At 45.0% G+C, this 23201-nt stretch overlaps 1 protein-coding gene across 1 annotated transcript in view; it reads left to right on the top strand.

The window, feature by feature from the left end:
- LOC306922244 (uncharacterized protein) overlaps positions 1-23201 on the top strand; it is a 38332-nt gene that overhangs the window by 2228 nt on the left and 12903 nt on the right. The window contains exons 2-19 of the mRNA XM_079499673.1: positions 1259-1358; positions 2776-2815; positions 9350-9391; positions 9858-9946; positions 10855-10957; positions 11862-11998; positions 12659-12831; positions 13239-13342; positions 13800-14051; positions 14926-15206; positions 15784-15844; positions 16466-16523; positions 18647-18698; positions 19056-19430; positions 20010-20105; positions 20489-20721; positions 21369-21525; positions 21823-22099. Coding sequence (XP_079355799.1) covers positions 1259-1358; positions 2776-2815; positions 9350-9391; positions 9858-9946; positions 10855-10957; positions 11862-11998; positions 12659-12831; positions 13239-13342; positions 13800-14051; positions 14926-15206; positions 15784-15844; positions 16466-16523; positions 18647-18698; positions 19056-19430; positions 20010-20105; positions 20489-20721; positions 21369-21525; positions 21823-22099 — 2630 coding nt within the window. The remainder of the gene's footprint in view (positions 1-1258; positions 1359-2775; positions 2816-9349; positions 9392-9857; positions 9947-10854; positions 10958-11861; positions 11999-12658; positions 12832-13238; positions 13343-13799; positions 14052-14925; positions 15207-15783; positions 15845-16465; positions 16524-18646; positions 18699-19055; positions 19431-20009; positions 20106-20488; positions 20722-21368; positions 21526-21822; positions 22100-23201) is intronic.

Genomic DNA, 23201 nt, shown 5'->3' with positions numbered 1-23201 from the left:
CACAGACTTGTACGGACATGTTGGTGAACCCTGCTTATGAATCATAAGCCCTTATAGGGCCTAGGCTTGTTTGTCCTCTGTATAATATCGGTCAGAATCGGTATCGGCAGACCCTGAAGATAATCGGAGATCGGTTATCGGTCATAATTTCATAATCGTGCGCCCCTATTTATGATCATCTAGGCTGTCACGAACACACATCTCAGAAGGGATGTACCGATGACACATTTTGGCCGATATCGATATCAGATATAATTAATTGCTGTAATGGCCGATAATAAGATAGAACCAATGTCGCTATGATCTCATTCTGTATTATAATATGATTTTGGCCATTCTGAAAAAAAGCTTATAAACTGGAGAAAAAAAAGCAATGCCTCTTTATTCCATAACTAGGGATCCACCATTATTGAAACGTTAGCCCATATCCCTACATAGCAACAGCAAACAGCTTGAATGTAGTATTTTCATTTAAAAATATTCCAACTTGCTGACTCTTTTGAAAGCGTCCCCAGAAAACATTGATATAATTTGCAGCCTTCATCATAGCAAAAGGCATTTTCAGGCTTTTTTAAATTTATTTTTCAAAAACGATTATATATACAGATACCAATTATATATCGGTTTAAGGCCAATATCACTCCCATCACTAGTCACAAGTAATTGAGAATGATTAAAGATTTTAAATTTTGCCGGTTGTGAGCTTGAAGATCTGCTGTTTTTGGAAAATGTTTGAACACATAATTGTGTGATAATTGTGACGGGCCTAAACTTGACCACACTTGAACCCTATTGTACTTCATTGACTGGCGTCCCACAGGGATCTATTCTTGGCCCACTCTTCAACTGTGTGTTTTTAGGGTGTGTTTGTCCACATGACCGCTGTATGTTTGTGTTGTGTATTAGGCTGTTTGTCTTTGTCCACATGACAGCTGTATGTTTGTTGTGTTTTAGGGTGTGTGTGTGTCCGTCCATACTACAGCTGTATCTCTTGTTTTAGGGCGTGTCTTCTTTTGTGGAGCCTTGGAGTCGATGGTTGCTGAGGGGGCGTTTGTTTTACAGGATAGGTTAGGGTTAGTTTTAGGCATAGTTTTTGTAAGGTTATATAACCCCGCCCTACTAGTAGTAGTAAACAAGCGCCCCATCAGCGCCCATCGGAACCCAGGCTCCGCAAAAAAGGTAGTCCCGTTTGTATCTCTTGTTTTAAGGTGTGTGTGTGTCCATGTCACAGCTGGATGTTATGTGTGTGTTGTTCCAGAATACACAGACGATGAGGTCCACATTCCTAAACACTCGTCAGTGATCGTCAGACGGACGCCCATCGGAGGAGTGAAGCCGGCTGGCAGGACGTTCATTGTGTACGTAATTATTGTCTCCACCAGGCCAAAGGCATGGGGAGAGAGTATGTTTTGCACTCCGTCCGTGTGTGTGTCCGTTTGTGTGTGTGTGTGTGTGTGTGTGTGTGTCCGTCCTTCGTCCGTCTGTTACCAGCTAATCTCCGACACCGTTTCATTTCATATTCCATCCTAATTGGCTATAATTGGCTTTCACAGTTTGCAAGATTGCCCCGTTTTGAACAAAAGCCTTAAATCATGAACGCAGCGTGCAATTTACGTGAAATCTTTCACACATTTTCTTACTAGGCTGAGGAATATATCCCACCCTTTTCACATTGGCCTGTTATAGCGCCACCAACAGGTTGATTTTTGCAATCATCCAATTGCCATCAAAGGCGTTTGAAGAAATGGCACCCTTTTAACATTGGCCTATTATAGCGCCTCCAGGAGGCCACAACCTGACCTGCCCTGGTGGAGACCTGTGCCCCGAGGGGCACTTTTTCTAGTTATCTGTCTATTTCTGTACTATAAAAGTACTGTGTCGGTTCCCTTTTCCAGAAGATGACGTGACCCTCCGGGTCAGTTTCTCTCATGGCTTCATTTCATTGGTTCACATGGGGTTGACACTAAGGTCTCAGAGGCACTTGCTCGCCCAAAAAGCAACCCTTAGGCTTAAAGTTGTATTTACCTGCCAGGGGCATGTGGGCAACCCTTAGTGCCTGAATAATGTGGCAAAATACTTCAGAAAAGTTCTGTCAAAGTTTTATCAAATTGATTATAAAAGGTGTGGGGAACACTGAATCAAGTCTGTCACTCTCCTCCTCCATGTTGTGTCTGTCACTGATCCTCTCCTCCTCCATGTTGTGTCTGTCACTGATCCTCTCCTCCATGTTGTGTCTGTCACTGATCCTCTCCTCCTCCATGTTGTGACTGTCACTGATCCTCTCCTCCTCCATGTTGTGTCTGTCACTGATCCTCTCCTCCATGTTGTGTCTGTCACTGATCCTCTCCTCCTCCATGTTGTGACTGTCACTGATCCTCTCCTCCTCCATGTTGTGTCTGTCACTGATCCTCTCCTCCATGTTGTGTCTGTCACTGATCCTCTCCTCCTCCATGTTGTGTCTGTCACTGATCCTCTCCTCTCCATGTTGTGTCTGTCACTGATCCTCTCCTCCTCCATGTTGTGTCTGTCACTGATCCTCTCCATGTTGTGTCTGTCACTGATCCTCTCCTCCATGTTGTGTCTGTCACTGATCCTCTCCTCCTCCATGTTGTGTCTGTCACTGATCCTCTCCTCCTCCATGTTGTGTCTGTCACTGATCCTCTCCTCCATGTTGTGTCTGTCACTGATCCTCTCCATGTTGTGTCTGTCACTGATCCTCTCCTCATCCATGTTGTGTCTGTCACTGATCCTCTCCTCCATTTTGTGTCTTTGCAGAGATCGTTCTGACACAGTCGTGGCGGGAGCTTCCAGACCAGTATGTAAAAAAACTAACGAAAAACCACACACACACACACACACACACACACACACACTGCTTCCTCTCTCTCTCCTCTATCTCTCTCACCTTTCTCTGGCCTTAAAACACCAGTTTGTTTTTGACCTCGACAAGCATTTCGATGTGATTATCGATGACTCTGTGAGTTGTGTGTAACCTTCTTGTTCACTTGTGTTGCCTACGTACATTTTATGACAGTGTTTGTGTATATTTTATGCATTGACTGACTGTTCTCGGTGTCGGGGGAACCATCCTACTAAAGTTCACTGCTATGCCTGTCAAACGCAGACCGCCGTTTCTCTCTCTCTCCCAAAACTACACGATTGGTTCTGGTTCAGCAATCTGGAATGATGAGATGGCAATTAGGGCTGTCACGGTTTGCCACGTTTCGATTTGACCTGTGATTTTTCACGATTCAAGGTCACGATTCAACTTGATTTATAAAATTTCCTTTTTTTGGGCACTGATGGCTATATTATTAATTTAGGGCAGCGGTCGGCAACCTTTAAAAAAAAAATATGAAGTCATGTTTTTATTTTCTTGATAGTCAGTATGGTGTATCGACATTAAGTCGTCGTCCCCCCCCCGAAGCAAAGATTTGAGTTAAAAACGTTCGCTCTGAAAGAATATATATTCAAAGATTTGTGCTACATTTTCACGATTTTTAGTTATGAGTTTTTAGTTATGAGCTTGTAGATCTGCTATTTTTGCAATAGCAGATCTATAACATAATGCTTAAAACGGAGCATAATCCCACCCATCTCCCAGACTCCCTCCCCCGGTCAAAGTTAGGAGTTTGAAATGAACGCAGAATTATGTGCAGGATCTAATTTGCATACTGATGTGAGCGGGCACTTCATTTAATTGGCTATATTTTTAATCATTTATTTTAAAAAGACGACATCCTTTCTCTCACACCCATGTCAGTTTGCCAGTGATCCTCTCCTCTGTGCCGATGTCATCTGTGCCTACGGCATATTTGAACGATGACAATTTTAAATGACAGATGGAGAATCAAAATGTATTTTAACATATTTTGCAGCCTTATGGCATCCCTCAGACGTGTGCATGCACGATTAAAAATAAAATAAACAATAGTAATCGTCATCGAACGGGACTCGAACATGCGACGCGCTGTCAGGCCAAGGGCTATGTGTGGCATGCGCCTGGACCACTAGGCCAGCGGGCGCCTCGGTACGTTTGATTTGTTTTGAAATGATAATCCTCCTACATTTGAACCGTCAGAGAAACGGCAGGCTGTTGCAGAGAAAACGGTGCTCTGGTTTGCATTGAGTCCGTATCCCCCCCCCGCAACCCCCCCGACACCATTAAGCACAAGTTGTTGAACGATGCTGTTAACAATACTGGCACGTCATCATTGATTGAGTGATTAATCAAACGTTTTACTGTGTTTTACTGTGTTTCATATTGAAAACGGTATTCTGTGTGTAGCCTGCTTCTGACCAGGCCTATGTGCACTTTATTGTTTTGAACTGTTTTCACTGTCATTTTGTTTCATGTGACACAATACCTATTGTTTTTGTTCATGATGGTGGTGTGTTTTCACGAGGCAGCGTAGTACAAAAGGTTGTGGCTGGGAATTGGAAGTTAATTCTGTGTAAATGAACCACAAAAAACGGATGCCCAGTTGCTATGCTATGTGGTACTACGGTGTCCCGCGGCCAATCTGACAGACTGGTGCGCTTAACACCGTCGTACAAACCAAGTATAAAGCAGTGAGACACTTTGGTAGAGGTTTGAGGCTTGCGTGTACTTATCTGATTATGTAAAAATAATCCTGTTGGATAGAAATGAATCATCAAACGATGTTTCATATACTTCCGTTGTAATTCAGTTTTTAACCCATTTTGACCTGAGATCAGATTCTATAAATGTCTTCTACATCCTGACAGTTTTCTGAAAAAGCTATGTTTCTATGTCAGTGGTTCTTCGATTTTTCAGTAGCACCGAAGAGCCGACTTTAGGACGGTACCCGCCCCCCCCCCAACCTCAAATGACGTCACATTGTAGGCTCTACAGAGCCGAAACGACTTTTATTCGGCTCTAAAATAGGAGTATGAATCGGCCCTAAGCCTGTTCGTACAGTGCATGAGACAATTGGAAATGTCACTGCGCCTCAAGCCTAATTCAGGCGCGTTCCTTCTCGGGAGCAGTTACTTGTAAAGGCACGAAGAAAGGAGTAGCAGATCTACAAGCTCAAAACGTGACACGCTTTGAGCTTGTAGATATGCTACTTTTTTTTTATTTGGGTATATGATTTCCTCCTGACAAGAGACCATACTTTTATTGTCCGAACCTGGTTTAGTGCTAAAAGAGTGACCCTGAGAGGTATTCCATTGGGGATGCACACACGGATTAGACGCACCGAACGGACCGTCATGTGGAAACAACGGTCGAACATGTGCTGCTCTGTGCTTGCGGTTATGGTTATGGTTATGGTTATGGTTATGGTTTGACGTCGGTTGTCGGTCTAATGACCAGTCGGACCAATAGTATGTCTAACCCATTTAGGCCTGACGTCGAAATAAAAAAAAAGTATTCTGAAAGAATAGATTTGTGCCTCATTTTCACGATATTTCAAAAAATAGTGGCGCGCTATGAGCTTGTAGGTCTGCTATTTTTCAATAGCTAAATAATGCTTAGTTAAACACAAACAGGTTCCCGTCAAGAATGGGCTAAACTAAAGCCTGTACCCGTTTCATTGTACACTGGAAGTAAGTGAAACACTTATTTATTTTTTATCGTTATTCATTTCTAATCAACATCACGGCTGGGACTGGGCAATATCATGTCTCCAATTTGGACTGGTTGCATCATGACGACCCAAACCTCTACACCAAGTGTCCTGTTGCTTTTAGAGGTGGTGCGAGGGAATTTAAATAGGAAACGACAACACTGGTTGTCCACAATCTTTCTCCAGTTCTTCTAAACGTGAATATAATCTACCCTGCCTGTTCAATAACTCTGACAACTGTTTGTTGTTGTTTTTTTGTTTTTTTTTATAACTGTACACTTTTTCTCAAACATTGAGATGATGATTCTTCTATTATGCCTTGAACATGGACTTACGTCTTCATTTTCTGATCTCCTGCAGGGATTTAAAAAAAAAAATGATTATGCATTCTACACACACTTTTGAATGTATTCTGCCGGCGCAGCACTCATGTCATCTTTCATGAACTTGTACATACATCGCAGCGACGGTAGACACTCTACATTCAGTTTGCTGCTGTGTGAACTCGGGTGTAACCCTCGTGACACCACCGTGACAGTTCTTTGAGACTTTGAATCCTTTGAGTCGTAATGACTGGAACTAAAGTGATTTCCTCTGGAGGTTCGTGTCCACGGTCGTTTGCTGCTGCTGCTGCTGCTGCTGACGGAAGCTCGTCCTGTAGCAGCGAGTGTGTCCTGTACGCTTGTAAGCTGCAGAGCCTGTCAATAAAGTTGTTGGGTGGTTCCGTGCACGAGCCACACACACACATCAGATTATCCCTGTGTGTTTTAACTCTGCAAAAAGCACTGCCTCGGCCCGGGATCGGTGTTACTCGGGGTTACCACTCTTTATTTTAAAGCCTGGTCGATGTGTACGTCGTTCGACACACCGTCAGTGCGTGTATCTGCTATTTTGGGGGTACAAAACCACTGTACGACGGGTATAAATTCAAGTATTTGTTGATGTGAGAATCTGTACTCCCCGTAGTAAGCTCTAAGTTGAGGCGTTCCGAGTGCGTTTAACATTATGCTAGAGAGATGTTATATTTTCCTACGTATGTAAGGCATTGCTCCCATAGTTCACGGGTTTCCTCTGCTACGGTATAGACGAGCATTACTCCTCTAGTCTTAATAAATGCGGTATAGAGCTATTTTTAAGCAAAAGGTCAAGGATATCCTTAAACAGTTTTTTTTGTTTTTTGGTAGAGCCAGTCACTTGAACTATAAACGGTATTGTTTATATTCTTCACGTTCTCATTGATCTTATTGGCTGCTTGCCTTGAATGACCGGTGGACTGGATGGTACCTATTCATTTAAAGCAATAAAGTAGAAAGAAATACAAATCATATCCTAAAAGTATTCCTTCCTTAACAAAAGCAAGCAAAGTAATCGTTGTATAGAAGTATCAACTAGATGTGTGTGTGGATCTACAGGACACAAGGCTTACAGAGTTTATCCAGAACATTACTTATTTTCTATCCATTGTACGCCGCATGAAGCCTTGAATTCAATGAGATTTCCTTAGTTTGTCACATTCGTGAGGCAATAATTTGACCTAATTGTTAGTCAGTAGAGGGAGTGCATACCCGTGCAGTTCTACAAGCTCTGCTTGTAGAACTGCTATTTTTGAAAATCGTGATTTCACGATTGAAAATCGTGAAAATGTGTGCAAATCTTTTTTAACTTGTATATTTGCTTCTGGGGGGGGGTCGCTGGAACAACATATTTTGAGATGGGGGGGGTCAGCGGCTAATATATATTGTGGGGCTCCTTGACATGAAGATTTGAGAACCACTGACACCGAAACAAGTTGTATTTTTTTTAGAAAACCAAAGACATTTGTAGAATCTGACCCCGGCTCTAAATGGGATAAATTAGCCGACCATCAAATGATTGGCTCAGGAATGTGACAAAAGGATCTCCTTGAATTCAAGGCATCTTGAGGTGTGTGTAATTCATAGAAAATATTTGGGTGAACTACTACTTTTATTAGACCATGCAGGATAAACATACAGTACATACATGAATTGAACAATGTCTTGATGATCTTTATGGATGTTTAAAAAGAACTAAAAACAAAACGTAGAAGAGAAACTGCATAGCCTTCAGATGGAAACAAAAATAGTTTAGGTCCAGAAACCTTAGATTCTCTGGACCTAAACATTGTGTTTTTTTTTCATTCAAACTTTATTTCTGAATTTAAAGACGGCTGGTTCTCTCTTTTGATTGTCTTGATAGGTGTGCAAAAAGACGTACTGGTTTCAGACCGTGGAAAATGATAGTTCTCTCCTACATTGTTTGTGTTGTCTTGACGTCATTCTTGTTTTATAAGGGCAAAAATCCTACCCTTGTAAATGGACCGTGGTGTTATGTGTCAGCTGGAAACGCACTGTGCCGAATATGCCCTTGCATGAAGTTACTGTACATCTAGATTCATCGAATATGCCCTGTGCATAAACGACGATTTCTAGGTTCATCGCAGAAGGTGGCATGCACCTGCTTTCCCCTGTTCCGCGTTGTCTCCCCATAGCTTCGTTTGATTGGCTTTGTCTTCCCATAGCTTCGTTTGATTGGCTTTGTCTTCCCATAGCTTCGTTTGATTGGCTCAACGGTATAGATTTGAACCCATTTAGACCGGAGGACGATTCTACAAATGCCTTTCAGTTTTCTGAGTTTTTTTCCAGATGTTTCTATAATGTCAGTCGTTCGTTCTCAAACATTTTCATGTCAAGGAACCCCCCCCAAAAAGTACATTTATTTGGCGGCCGACCCCCATCTGGAAATATGTAGTTCCAGGGACCCCCCCCCCTGAAAAGCAAAGATTTGAGTTAAAAACGTTCGCTCTGAAATAATGTATGTTCAAAGATTTGCGACACATTTTCACGATTTCAAAAAAAATGCAGATCTGATATTTTTCAATTGCTAAAATATAACGATCCTTAAAACACCAAAAGGGGTTTCCGTCCTGAATGCGGGTTAAATTAGGATTTAGAAGGAGTTTGTAGAATCGTCCTCAGGTTCTAAACGCTTCATAATTTGCAGCAGACTCGATCCAATTAAGCCATGGGGAACTGAAGCAGGTAGCAGCCACCTTCTGGACACCTAGAAATACCGATATGTTATGACACGGCCTATGTCGTCACGTACGCGCCTGTGAACACCGTGCTATACGACCGCATTTGAATATCTAAAGTATTGCTTTACTGTAGTGCTTTACACACACTGACAAACGTCGAAGGCCCTTTGGATGGAAAAAAAAACGTGAGGCGGACGTCCACTCCGTCCGTCTGTTTTGTCACCATGTTCTATGAATTTTAATCCAAAGAGTTAAAGTTAAAGTCCTATTTGTCACATACGTTTCTGTAAAAGCAAGATTTGTTCTCCACATTCGACCCTTCTCTTGGAGCGGTGAGCCACAGCCGTGCCACGCTCGGGGGAATCAATTCTAGTTTATCCGACCCCGCAATCCAACCCTTGATGCTGAGTCAGGCACCATAGCGTCGGAGTAAAGAATAAATACAACGCCGCGGCCGTAGCTATTGGGAGTAATCCAAGGTACCGATCGCCGTGGCAATCGCGGTAACGCTGGGTTACCGAATCCGATCACCGTAGCATTCGTGGTAATGCTGGGGTACCGATCACCGTATCAATCGCTGGTCACAGAACACTGTAGCGATCAAGGAGGAGTGCAGCCTGGCTCCCTGGTGGAACTGCTAAACCAAATGTGTGTTAAGTTTTAACGTTAACATGTTTAATGTCTCTACTCTGGTTCCCCTCAGACGGACTCTTCTCCTTCAATGTCTCTGGCCCAACTCACCAAGGTACGGTCGGTCTGTGTGTGAGGGTCACTCTGTCCAGCAGATATAACATGTTGTTCCTCCATATATACCAGTATCTGCCCAGAACACTGCTTAACCCATTTAGGCCTGACGTAAAAAAAAAAGATTCTGAAAGAATATATATTCAAAGATTTGTGCCGCATTTTTACGATTTTTCAAAAAATAGCAGACCTACAAGCTCGTAGCGCGCCACTCGGTGGCGCGCTATGAGCTTGTAGATCTGCTATTTTTGAAAAACGCTCTGCCTCATTTGTTTCACACCGACCGTGCGGTGGGGGAGGTTCTTGAATTTGTTTTTACTGGCGGATACGTTTGGAAATAAGTTTAGGGTTAGGCATAGTTTTACGGGGGTTACATTTAGGAAAAGGGGTTTAGGAGCATGACGGATCATCATCATCATCTCTGTGTGTCTCTCTCTCTCTCCTCTGCTGTGTTTTCAACTTTTCAGACTGCTAACCTGGCTGAAGCCAACGCCTCAGAGGACGACAAGATCAGAGCCATGATCTCTCAGTCCAACCATGACTATGACCCGATACAGTTAGTAGAACCTATACTGTAGAGACACGCACACACACACTCACACACACACGTGCGCAACCATGACTATGACCCTATACAGTTAGTAGAACCTGCACTGTAGAGACACACACATGCGCGCGCGCGCGCGCGCGCGCGCGCGCGCGCGCGCACACACACACACACACACACACACACACACACACACACACACACACACACACACACACACACACACACACACACACACACACACACAACTATGACCCTATACAGTTAGTAGACCCTACACTGTAGAGAGACACACACACACACACACACACACACACACACACACACACGACTATGACCCTATACAGTTAGTAGACCCTACACTGTAGAGACATACACACACACACACACACAACTATGACCCTATACAGTTAGTAGACCCTACACTGTAGAGACACACACACACACACGGAACCATGACTATGGCCCTATACAGTTAGTAGACCCTACACTGTAGAGACATACACACACACACACACACACACACGGAACCATGACTATGGCCCTATACAGTTAGTAGACCCTACACTGTAGAGACACACGCACACAGCGGCTCTAGAACGCTCGTCTGTTCCCTGGACATGTAAGCGTATCTGTGCCCCCGTTTGAAGGGAATCGTACATAACAAAATAGTAAAGGTATGCAGAAATAGCAGATCTAACGAGCTCAAAAAGCGTCTGAAATCCCGAAAAGGTTTCGGCATACATGTAACGCTTAATTTTCGTTAACACATTTGAGCCGTATTAAGTTTCCAATTGTGTTGTGATGAAATACGAGCCCCCCCCCTAACAGTGTCTGTTTACCGTTGTGTGGCTGTGTGTTGTGATGTACCCTATGTGTAAACCTCTTGTCCCCGGTGGTCTCTTCTCTCCACACAGTTACTCCAAGAAGGCCCTGGGACCCCCGCCTGCCCACTACATGTGTTACCGCTGTGGGAAGGCGGGCCACTACATCCGCGCGTGTCCCTTACTGCCCACCATGGTAAGGGCCCGCACACACACACCAGTGTTGATTTTGGCAGGAAATTTCTATTTTTGTTTTAGTCAGTCTCTTGAATAGTTAGTTTTAGTCACATTTTAGTCACCTGGAATTTATTTGTGTTAGTCTAGTTTTAGTCGACTAAATGTCAAGATTTTAGTCGACTAAAATGTATTTTGGCGGGCCTTGTTGCCGTCATAATAACTGATTTTACACTTGCTGAAAATAGCAGATCTACAAGCTCACAACGCGTCGCATTTTACACTTGGCATGCAGCCAAGTGTAAAATGACTTACTGGATCTCTTGTCCACTAGTCCCTTCCTAACATTTTAGTCTAGTTTTTTTTTTGACGAAATTGTCAGTATATTTAGTTTTAGTCACCATAGCATAGTTTTCATTTAGTTTCCATTTAGTTTTTTTTCAGTGGAAAAAGGTAGTCGACGAACATTTTTCATTTTAGTCGACGAAAACAACACACACCATACATCCCGGACGTGATATTATGGATCCCACCGCATTTCTAGGAAAGCTCCGCCGCTGTGACTGGCCACTAGTCGCTGTGATAAGACAGTTCTCGTCTATGCCTAACCTCAGTCAAACTATGCCTGCTCGGGAGCCAATCGGACACATTGTAAAGGCGCGTCTAACCTAGAGCGTTGGTGGGGATTCATAGTCGCGCGTCCCCCGGACCTCCCGACACGCTCTCGCCAAACAAACACGGTTGTCCTGAAAAACAGACGAACAAGTTGGTTAAATTGCTTCTATATCTGGGTTTGTTTCCACCTTCGACATTGCATTTGTTGTAAACCTGTGTGTGTGTGTGTGTGTGTGTGTGTGTGTGTGTGTGTGTGTGTGTGTGTGTGTGTGTGTGTGTGTGTGTGTGTGTGTGTGTGTGTGTGTGTGCAGGACAAGAGCATCGAGGCTCCTAAGCAGCTGAAGGTCAGCAAAGGCATCCCACAGAGCTTCATGGTCAAAGCTGAACCTGGGACCAAGGGAGCCATGCTGACCAGTACCGGAGAGTACGCCATCCCTGCTATCGACGCGTACGTCTCTCACACACACACACACACACACTCGAAGACAGGTGCCTGCCCCCCTCGAGGCCCACGCTCTTGGCAGTCTGAAGAAGGTTGAAAAAATCTTCTAACTGGCTAAGGGAAGCAACAACGGTGTGCGTCTCAACGTTCCATTTCATACTCATAACGTGTACATTACTCATGAACTATAGAGCTGTTTTTTTGTACCCGTTTTGGGCGGGAACCCCTTTTGGTGTTTTAAGCATGATGTTATACTTTAGCTATTGAAAAATAGCAGATCTACAAGCTCATAGCGTGGCACCGAGTGCCACGCTATGAACTTGTAGGTCTGCTATTTTTGAAAAATCGTGAAAATGTGCCTCAAATCTTTAAATATATATATATATATATATATCTCGAATCTTTGCTTCTGGGGGGGGGGTCCCTGGAACAAACATATTTTCAGATGGGGGGTCGGTGGCATATTGCATATAATCTTTGGGGTCCTTGACATGAAATATTGAGAACCACTGACACAAAACGCATTTTCTTTCTTTCTTTTTTTGACGTCAAGCCTAAATTGGTTAAAACGACCCAAGTCGGCCTTTGCTTTACAGACATTGACTTCACTCAAACATTGAACTACGTGACTCAACTCAAAGGTGTGTGTGTGTGTGTGTGTTGCAGCGAGGCGTACGCGCTGGGCAAGAAGGAGCGTCCTCCGTTCGTCCCCAGGGACGCGTCGTCATCGGAGGACGAGTCTGACCCGATCCCTGACGAGCTGCTCTGTCCCATCTGCAACGACCTGATGGCCGACGCTGTGGTCATCCCCTGCTGCGGGAACTCTTACTGTGACGACTGTATGTACACCGCGGCACTCAAAACTTCCAAAACCCTTAGATCTCCATATATGGATATATGTGACCAAATTTGACTTTATTTCATATGAAAGCAGGGAATCATAGCTTCAAATTGACATATTGGTTGTTCAGTTTGACCCACCAGTTTTGGAGATATGGCTTATAGAGTAATGTTTTGCAGAGAAACAGCGAGTTGAGAAAACGGGCTTGAAAGGTTCACTTCTGTGGTCTCTAACATTACACCTAGCTACATGTTTAAGCATGGCCCTACCTGGGCCCTCCATCAAACCCTGTACACTCATGATAATGTCCCCACAACCACCCTTAGATCTCCATATATGGAGCTGACCTGTTCTGACATAAGGAATGTATGTTGATCTGACCTCTGTGTGGGTGTGTATTATTAGGTATCAGGACCAGTCTGTTGGACTCCGAAGAACACACATGTTTCACATGTAAACAATCTGACGTCTCCCCTGACAACCTCATCGCTAACAAGTTCCTACGACAGGTAACGCACACATACACATACACACACACACACGCATACGCACGCACACTTACAGTGTGTGTGATTTACATGAACAGACACTTAGAGATGTAATGGATGATTTGACTGTTTCTACAGTATAGTTGAGGAGCATAGGGATATTTTTGTGCTAATTTGTCTTAAAGCGCCACATTTTGCGTGCCACAGAGTGGCGCGCTATGAGCTTGTAGATCTGCTATTTTTCAATAGCTAAAGCATAACATAATGCTAACACCAAAAGGGGTTCCCACCCAAAATGGGTTAAGATATATTTGATTAAAACGCCTTCAAACTGATGACAAATTTGAATTGTTATGCAAACAAGAAAATTAACAGTGACAATTCTGCAAGAGAAATAATAAAAAGACCGTTTTTCAGTCATTTGTTGGTCATAACTGTGTGTGTGTGTGTGTGTGTGTGTGTGTACGTGTTTTCCCAGGCGGTCAATAACTTCAAGAACGAGACGGGCTACACCAAGAGTGTGCGTAACAAGCTGCTGCAGCAGCAGCAGCAACAGGCCCTGCCCCCTCCCCGGCTCCAGCCAATCAGAAGCATGCCCTCCAGACAGCAGGACCCCCTCATGGCCCACCGCCCCCAGCAGCCCCCTCCATCTCTTCCCGTGGCGGTCCATAGCCCCGCCCCTTCCGCTGCTCCAGTCCCCGCCCCCGTCCCGCCCACCCAGCAGACCCAGGTACCTGCCGCTGTTGATTTTTGGCAGTAGATTTACATTTTAGTTTAATAGTCTTGAATAGTTTTCGTTTAGTCTTAGTCACATTTTAGTCACCTGGAATGTTTTAGTGTTTGACTAGTTTTAGTCGACTTAAATGTCATAGGATTTCAGTCGACTAAATCTCCAGTTGATTTAGTCGACTAAATTGTATTTTGGCGGGCCTTGATGCCGTCGCAATGACTTTTTTTTTTTCTCACTGAAAATAGCCGATCTACAAGCGCACACTGTGTCGCAGAGCTTGTAGATCGGCTATTTTCAGCATGCGGCCAAGTGTAAAATGACTTGATCAGTGGCCAATTACATATAATCCTGGGGCTCCTTGACATGAAATAGTTTGAGAACCACTGAGAAACAGACATTGGTAGAATCTGTTGTCAGGTCTAAATGGAAACCCATTTTGGGCGGGAACCCCTTTTGGTGTTTTAAGTATTGTTACACTTTAGCTATTGAAAAATAGCAGATCTACAAGCTCATAGCGTGCCACCGAGTGGCGCGCTACGAGCTTGTAGGTCTGCTATTTTTGAATAATCGTGAAAATGCGGCACAAATCTTTGAATATATATTCTTTCAGAGCCAACGTTTTTAACTCAAATCTTTGCTTCTGAGAGGGGGGTCCCTGGAACAACATATTTTCAGATGGGGGGTCGGGGGCCAATTACATATCATTTTGGGGGTCCTTTGACATGAAATATTTAGAACCACTGACATAGAAACATGAGGTTTTTCAGAAAACTGTCAGGATGTAGAAGACATTTTTAGAATCTGATCTCAGGTCAAAATCTGATCTCAGGTCAAAATGTGTTAACATCTATGATGGTCGTTCCTCCCCTGCCAGGTGCTGACGGCTCCAGCAGCCCCTGCTCCGGTTGCTGCTCCTCCCCCCGCGGCCGCTGCACCCCCTCCTCGCGGAGGTCAGGAGGTGTCTGGACCTCCTCCTCGCGGTGGACAGGAGGCGTCTGGACCTCCTCGTGGAGGTCAGGAGGCGCCTGGACCTCCTCATCCCCGCGGAGGCCAGGAGGTGTCTGGACCTCCTCCTCCTCACATGCCTCCTCACCGTGACGCCGAGCAGCGCCACATGTCTCCTCACCTGGGGCACAACGAGCCCCCTCCGCCAGGGTGAGAAAAGGCTGAGCATTATAATAAAGCAATAAGCCACAAGAGGTCTCGGGTTACCGTCGTTTTTTAGAATGGCTGAGAGGCGTAGGCAGACCCGACGGTCATTTTATAATGGCTGAGAGGGTAGAAACCCTCTCAGCCATTATAAAATCCACGGTAAGCTGGGACCTCGCGTGGCTTATTGCTTTTCTAAAACGGTTACAAACATATAGCAATATTAACCTAATAAAACTATTAAATTCACAAAAGTAGCTACGCTGTGCGCCCACCAGAGCGAGCCACATCACTTCCTTGTTTTGCTCGGCAAGTAGGCTTATGTGGCGGTGCTTGATGAATAGGAATGATTGATGATTGATTGATGAATGAATGATTGATGAATAGGGATGATTGATGATTGATTGATGAATGAATGATTGATGATTGATTGATGAATGAATGAATGATTGATTGATGAATGAATGATTGAATAGGGCTTGATGTCTTTTACGTAAGGCAATCAAGTGAATTTAATAATGGATTTAGTTTTTGCACCGCTAGTAAATATTAACGCGGGGAAATATGACATGTGTGTCCCCAGGGAGACGGATCCAGACCCCACTGTGATGTCAGACTGTGGATCAGTAGACCGTCGACCCAAGGTCAGTCACACTCAACTCCTTAAAGGACCATTCTCAACATATAGTTAGGTAAAGTTACCTAAGTTATGGCAAATCTGGGAAAAAAATGCTTACCACTAGCTTTCTTCACAGATGTGTTCATAAAGGTGTCTACTATCACAGAAAAATTTGTTCCAACCCAACTCCCTTGGGAAACTTTGTGACAGCTGCTGAAAGTTGGGGTACCATACAACCATTATAAGGCAAAATGTTATAAATTTCATTTTGCTTTAAGTAGCATGTGACGAGTGTTTTTCGTGCAAAACAAATGCTTGGAATGGAGTCAGAATCATGTAAACACCCTAGTTTGACACGTCACATGCTACTTAAAGCATAATGACATTTATAACATTTTGCCTTATAATGTATTGTATGGTTGGGTTGGAACAAATGTTTCTGTGATAGTAGACACCTTTATGAACACATCTGTGAAGAAAGCTAGTGGTAAGCATTTTTTTCCCAGATTTGCCACAACTTAAGGTAACTTTACCTAACTAATATCATTGGTCAGACTCACTCCTTGAGCCTGACCCGTCGTCGACGTAAAGTCATCATCTGCTGACCTGAACCCTAAACCTTGCTCTCCTGTGCTTGCTTCCTCAGGGCTACCATGTGCCCATGATGGACCTCCCACCACATCTCAGACCCCCCCACCCTGGAGGTAACGTGTTTCCGATCATATCCATTGATAAGATCAGGTTACTTTACTGATCATATTGATTGAGCCGACCTCCATGTACCGATTTGATTAGATCAAACTGAAAGTCCTCAAAAGGTTCTGAAACTCAACTTCAGCACATCATTTTTTTCCCCTTCAATAACAATAATGATTGGTATTGTTGATTAGTGACCTTCACAAAGAGGTATAACTTGGGCGGGCAACACGGCTAATTGGGCGGGTAGATTTTATGATGATTTGAATTTTGTTGTTGTTTTTCATGTCATGTTTTCATGAATTGAATACCCAGGACCTGAATGTAAACGAGTGTTTGACTGTACCCTGTACTGATTACATTTCTGTTTGACTGTACCCTGTGCTGATTTTATTTCTGCCAATAAAGTCAATCAATCAATGTGGTAACGCCTACTGAGTAGCAAAAACTACTTTCTGGCCTTGACAGCCCATTCATCCAAACGGAAAAGTCCTCTCTCATTGCATTAACCCATTTTGGGCGGGAACCCCTTTTGGTGTTAGCATTATGTTATGCTTTAGCTATTGAAAAATAGCAGATCTACAAGCTCATAGCGCGCCACCGAGTGGCGCGCTACGAGCTTGTAGGTCTGCTATTTTTGAAAAATCGAAGAACCACTGACATAGAAACATAGCTTTTTCAGAAAACTGTCAGGATGTAGAAGACATTTTTAGAATCTGATCTCGGGTCAAAATGGGTTTTAAACGGTGTTAAACTCACTTTGCCACTCGATTATTCCCCTCACGGTATGCATTGTGCATACCCTTTATATGCTCCTGTTGAGTTCAGTCTCACAGACTCAAACCTGGTCCCAGAGTAATAAAGAGTGGTAACACTATAGCATTGACTCCCACTGTAACAATGGAACGCGGAGGTGCTCATTTCTGTATCTCAATGGGATAGTTCCAGCCATATCGGAGCAATGTTTGGAACTATAGCCCATATAGGCAACCGCTTTGATATATGATATAGTACTTTATTGTCAGTTCGCACTGGAATTCGTTGTTTCGACCCAGCGGGCAATACAATACAGTTACATACATAGAAAACATAAGGTCAGAGAGCAATGTCCACAGCTCAGTATAGTCCTGGCCAAAATCCTGATTAACCCAGATCAGACCTGAGATCAGATTCTACAAATGTCTTCTACATCCTGACAGTTTTCTGAAAAAGCTATGTTTCTATGTCAGTCGTTCTTCTATTTTTCAAAAATAGCAGACCTACAAGCTCGTAGCGCGCCACTCGGTGGCGCGCTATGAGCTTGTAGATCTGCTATTTTTCAATAGCTAAAGCATAACATAATGCTAACGCCAAAAGGGGTTCCAGCCCAAAATGGGTTAAGCCTCAGAGTTGATTGATGGACAAAAGACTTCTTCAGTCTGACCTTATTGTATGCTGGAACACCATATCTCCTTCCTGAAGGCAGCAACCTATACTCTCCATACAAGACGTGGCTAGTATTAGAGGTGATATTCCAGGCTAACCTCAGGATGCTGTTCATCATACGTGGATGATAACTTTGCGGCGAGATCAAAGCGTGCCGCTACTCTCCTATACTCTCTACACTCTGCTTGATCCTAAGTTTGGCTGACACCACATAGTGCTGCTTAACGGAACACCAACGCCTTCCAGTTTCCCTACTGCCAACGGGCCTTATCCGGGATGAGGGAAAAAACGTGGCATCTTTACATGAGAGCAGCAAATTTCTATTTTAGTTTTAGTCTTAGTCTCTTGAATAGTTTTCATTTTAGTTTCAGTGACATTTTAGTCACCTGGAATGTTTTCTAGTTTTAGTCACATTTTAGTCACCTGGAATGCTTTAGTGTTAGTCTAGTCGACTAAATCTACAGTTGATTCAGTCGACTAAAATGTATTTTGCCGGGGCCTTGATGCTGTCGTAAAGGCTGTTTTTTTACAATTGCTGAAAATAGCCGATCTACAAGCTCACAACACGTCGCACTACGACACGTTGTGAGCTTGTAGATCGGCTATTTCCAGCATGCAACCAATTGTAAAATGACTTATACTGGATCTCTTGTCCACTAGTCCCTTCCTAACAGTTTGCTGTCTTTGGTCTCCCCCACGTGTCCAGGTCATCAGCCACGCCCACACCACGGCCCCCGAGGACCCAGACACTGGGAGAGGTAAAACCACCAAGCATGCGTTATGTTATTGATTACATGAAACTATCATTGATTACGTTACTGTTGGTTGTTGATTAGATTGTTATTGGAGCGGGGGTGTCATCTTAGTATCGTCTCATATTAAGAGTTGTGGTCCTAAGAAAATATATACAAACTGTCCCCCGGCGACATTGTCTGGGAGGTGGATCTGTATCGTTTTCACTCATATTATTTAGTTTTCATAGTCTTTTGAAAAGTTTTCGTTTAGTTTTAGTCACATTTTAGTAAACAACACTGTCTGCCATACATTATGCCTTTCACATCACACACTTCTGTCGACTAACCTCTCTCTCTCTCTCTCTCTCGCCCCCCTCCCAGACCACCCTTCAGACCCAGGAACGACCACCCGCCCCCCCGCATGCCCACCGGCCCCCCTCCCCTCAGCCACGCCCCGCCCCCCGTCTACCCCACCCCCCCCAACATGTATGCCCCGCCCCCCCAGCCGCCCTACATGCCTCCCTATTCGTCGGGGCAGCCGCTGGCGCCGCCCCCCGTGGTGAACTACGCCCCCCAGGTCCCCATGTACCCGCCCGGCCCCCCCGGCGGGGGCAACCCCTCCCCCTGGGGGGTCAACCACCCGCCCGGCGGCGGCCCCCAGCCCCCCCTGCTCCCCCTGCCCCCGCCCCTCTCTCAGCCCCCGCCCCTGCTGTCCAAGGACGAGTACTACAGGCAGAGACACATGCACCCCGACGAGTGAGTAGAATGGGCTTTATATATGTGGTCTATTACAGAGAGAGGGGTCAAAGGACCCCCCCCCCCCCCCCCCCCCCCCCCAGATGTTGTTTTGTATTGGCCTATGGACCCCTTAACCCATTTTGACCTGGGAACGATTCTACAAATGTCTTCTAAATCCTGACCGTTTTCTGAAAAAGCTATGTTTCTATGTCAGTCGTTCTTCGATTTTTCAAAAATAGCAGACCTACAAGCTCGTAGCGCGCCACTCGGTGGCGCGCTATGAGCTTGTAGATCTGCTATTTTTCAATAGCTAAATTATATAACTATGTTTAAAACACAAAGTTGTTCCCACCCAAAATGGGTTAAGCAACCGTTGAGGGCACAGGCTTTAGTTTAGACATACTATTGGTCCGACTGTCATTAGACTTGACAACCTACCTCAAACCATAACCCTAACCGCAAGCACGGAGCAGCGCACGTCCGACCGTTGTTTCCGCATGTCGGTCCGTTTGGTGTGTCTAGTCTGCCGTTAATTGTATGTCTGTGTGTTGCCAGGGTAACCTCCAAACTGTTAATTGTGTGTCTGTGTGTTGCCAGGGTAACCTCCAAGCTGGATGAGTTCACCAAAGACTTCCATAAAGAGCTGATGAAGTACAGGAACGCTCCGAAGAGGAGGAGACGGTCCTACTCTAGGTAGCACGCACGCACAGTCGCGCACACACGCTCGCACGCACGCACGCACGCATGCAAGCACACACACACACACACACCATCACCACCAACGTTCAATACGTTGTATTTGTTCTTTTCTTTTTTCTTGTCTTTGCAGTGCTGTTTCTTAGTGCAGTAATGCCGTCTGTCCATTGCACAATCATCATCAGGAGATATGTTCTCCTGACTCCTCACTAACTCACTTTTTAAAAATCAAATTTTATATCATTTTCATTTTTTTGTTTAAATTGCCTTAAATCCTTCCCTGTTTTCGTATATAGTATGTATTGTGAAGCACTTTGTGAAGCCGTTTTTTCAACCTATAGGAACCTAATCCACTCCATTGTGTGGTGATTTGTTCCCAGGTCCAGGTCTTACAGTCGCTCTCCGTTCAGCCGCTCTCCGTACTCCAGGTCCCGCTCCAGGTCTTACTCCTACTCGCCCAGCCGCTCGCGCTCCAGGTCGCGGTCGCGCGGCCGCTCGTACGGCCGCTCACCCTTCCGGCGCTACGGGCGCACCCGCACTCGCTCGCGTTCCCGCTCCCGCTCCTACGGGTACCGGAGGTCGCCGTCCCGCTCCCCTCCCGTCTACCGAGGAGGTAGGAATTACAGATAATTCAAAATGGCTTATAAATCATGACAGTTTTCTGAAAAACCTCAGGTTTCTATGTCAGTGGTTCTCAAACTATTTCATGTCAAGGACCCCCAGAATTATCTGTATTTGGCTGCCGACCCCCATCTGAAAATATGTTGTTCCAGGGACCTCCCCAGAAGCAAAGATTTGAGCTAAATGGTTTTTTTGCAAACATTTTAGCCACATTTTCACGATTTTTCAAAAATAGCAGAATAGAATAGAATAGTTATTTTGACCAACGTTTGCCCGTTATCTCTCCTAATGGTACCAACATCAACACAGCAAGGATATAGTGGACATATTCTTTAGCTTTGGGTCTGAGAGGCTAAATGTCATCAAATGGTGGTCCGTGGCTCAGATGCAGAATATATGACCCATTTAGGCCTGACGTAAAAAAAAAAAAACGTTCGCTCTGAAAGAATATATATTCAAAGATTTGTGCCACATTTTTCGAAAATAGCAGGCCTACAAGCAGGCCTACAAGCAGGCCTAGCGCGCGCCACTCGGTGGCACGCTATGAGCTTGTAGATCTGCTATTTTTCAATAGCTAAAGTTTAACATAATGCTTAGTTGCCAATAAATGATGGTATTGTGGTGTTTCAGGAGGAGGAGGAGGAGGAGGAGGCGGCGGCGGTGGAGGTTGGGACGACGGGGGAGGAGATCGAGGACCCTCGTACCGCTCGGGGTCGCGCTCCCGGGACCGCTCCCCCCCGGGGGGCTTCAGGGCCCGCAGTCCTGGTGGGGCTGGGGGGCGCAAACCCCCTCCCAGGTAGGCCTGGCTCCTACTTATTGACCTAATGACTACAGATGAATGGACTTTCAAAAATAGCAGACCTACAAACTCATTGCGCGGCACTCGGTGCCACACTACGAGCTTGTAGGTCTGCTATTTTTCAACAGCTAAAGTTTAAAATAATGGTTAAAGTGGTTAAAAGGTCTGAATGGGTTTTAAACATTGAAGCTGATGAATGTTATTTCTCTCCTGATTGGCTGCTGAATGTGATCTCTCTCTCCTGATTGGATGAAACTGTCTAACCCCCCTCCCTCCCTTCCTCCCTTCCTCCAGAGAGCCATTCAATCCCAAAGGTCAAGGTCAGGACGGGGAGGACTGGGAGAGAGACAGCTACCGGCAGTGGGAGAGAGAGTACAGGGAGTGGTACAACAAGTACTACAAGGACTACGACTCCCAGCATGCACCTCCGCTGCACCCCCACAGAGGCAGCAGCAGGACGCGCGGGGGCAGCCGGGATAGAGAGCGGAGCAGCCGGGAGAGAGAGCGAGACCGAGACAGGCTGGGCGGCTCGCCCCCGCCCCGAGACTACCCCCCCTCCTCCCCGCCACAGGTAGGCGCTGTCGACACCACCTTGTCAACCTGTTTTCACTAAACCCCTTTGAAGAGCCACTGCGCCCGACTCGATCGTTGCTTGTCATGAAAACCCACATTAACCCCTTTAGGCCTGACGTCGAAATTAAAAAAATCAGTTTTCTGAAAAACCTTGTGTTTCTGTATCAGTGGTGCTCAATGTTTCATGTCAAGGACCCCAAAACTTATATGGAATATGCCTCCGACCCCCCCCATCTGAAAATATGTTGTTCCAGCGACCTCCCCCAGAAGCAAAGATTTGAGTTAAAATGTTCACTCTGTAATAATATATATTCAAAGATTTGAGGCACATTTTCACGATTTTTCAAAAATAGCAGACCTACAAGTTCATAGCGCGGCACTTGGTGCCGTGCTATGAGCTTGTAGATCTGCTATTTTTCAATAGCTAAAGCATAACATAATGCTTTAAAACACCAAAAGGGGTTCACGCCCAAAAGGGGTTAAAACACAATCAGCGCCGGGAATTCTTTCAAAATAGAAGCTCAGGGTGCCGGGAAGATATGGCCACTTTTACTCTGTAACCCCCCCCCCCCCCCCTTCCTTTCCGGACAACAACCGGGAGACATATTTATGCTCGCTTACCTCGCTCAGATTACGATAAAGTCGCCGATGATGGCTCGCTTCATATTTTGAACGAGAGGCATGTTGAAGTCAGAAATGATGAAGAGCTTTAGTATATCCATCTGGTCAAAACCACGGAGAGCTCCTTAGATTACGCGCGCCGAGCCTTTCTTTGTGAACGGTAAGCAGGGAAGTGAACGACAACGCGCACGCGCGAAAGCAAGGAGTATGGTGCAGAAGGAGAGGCCAAAAAAAAAAAAAAAAAAACATTTTGATATCAATAAAAATGCGCTAGGACGTGTGTACATCACAACAGAGCGGAGGAGGAACCGCACGACCGCTGCCATTGTAATACATTGGGAGTCAATTTCCCATAACCCTTTGCACGTCATCAAAACGCATCACCTATCCCACTCTGCCCGGTGGAAAAGCCCGTATGACTTAGTTAAAACGTATTAAAAACATGGATTAAACGATGAAAACGTAACTCGTGAACGGGA

This window comes from Electrona antarctica (genome assembly GCF_951216825.1).
Source record: "Electrona antarctica genome assembly, chromosome: 4".
Lineage (NCBI taxonomy): Eukaryota > Metazoa > Chordata > Actinopteri > Myctophiformes > Myctophidae > Electrona > Electrona antarctica.
Note: the sequence above shows the minus strand (reverse complement) of the source record. Positions and strands in the feature narration are given on the sequence as shown.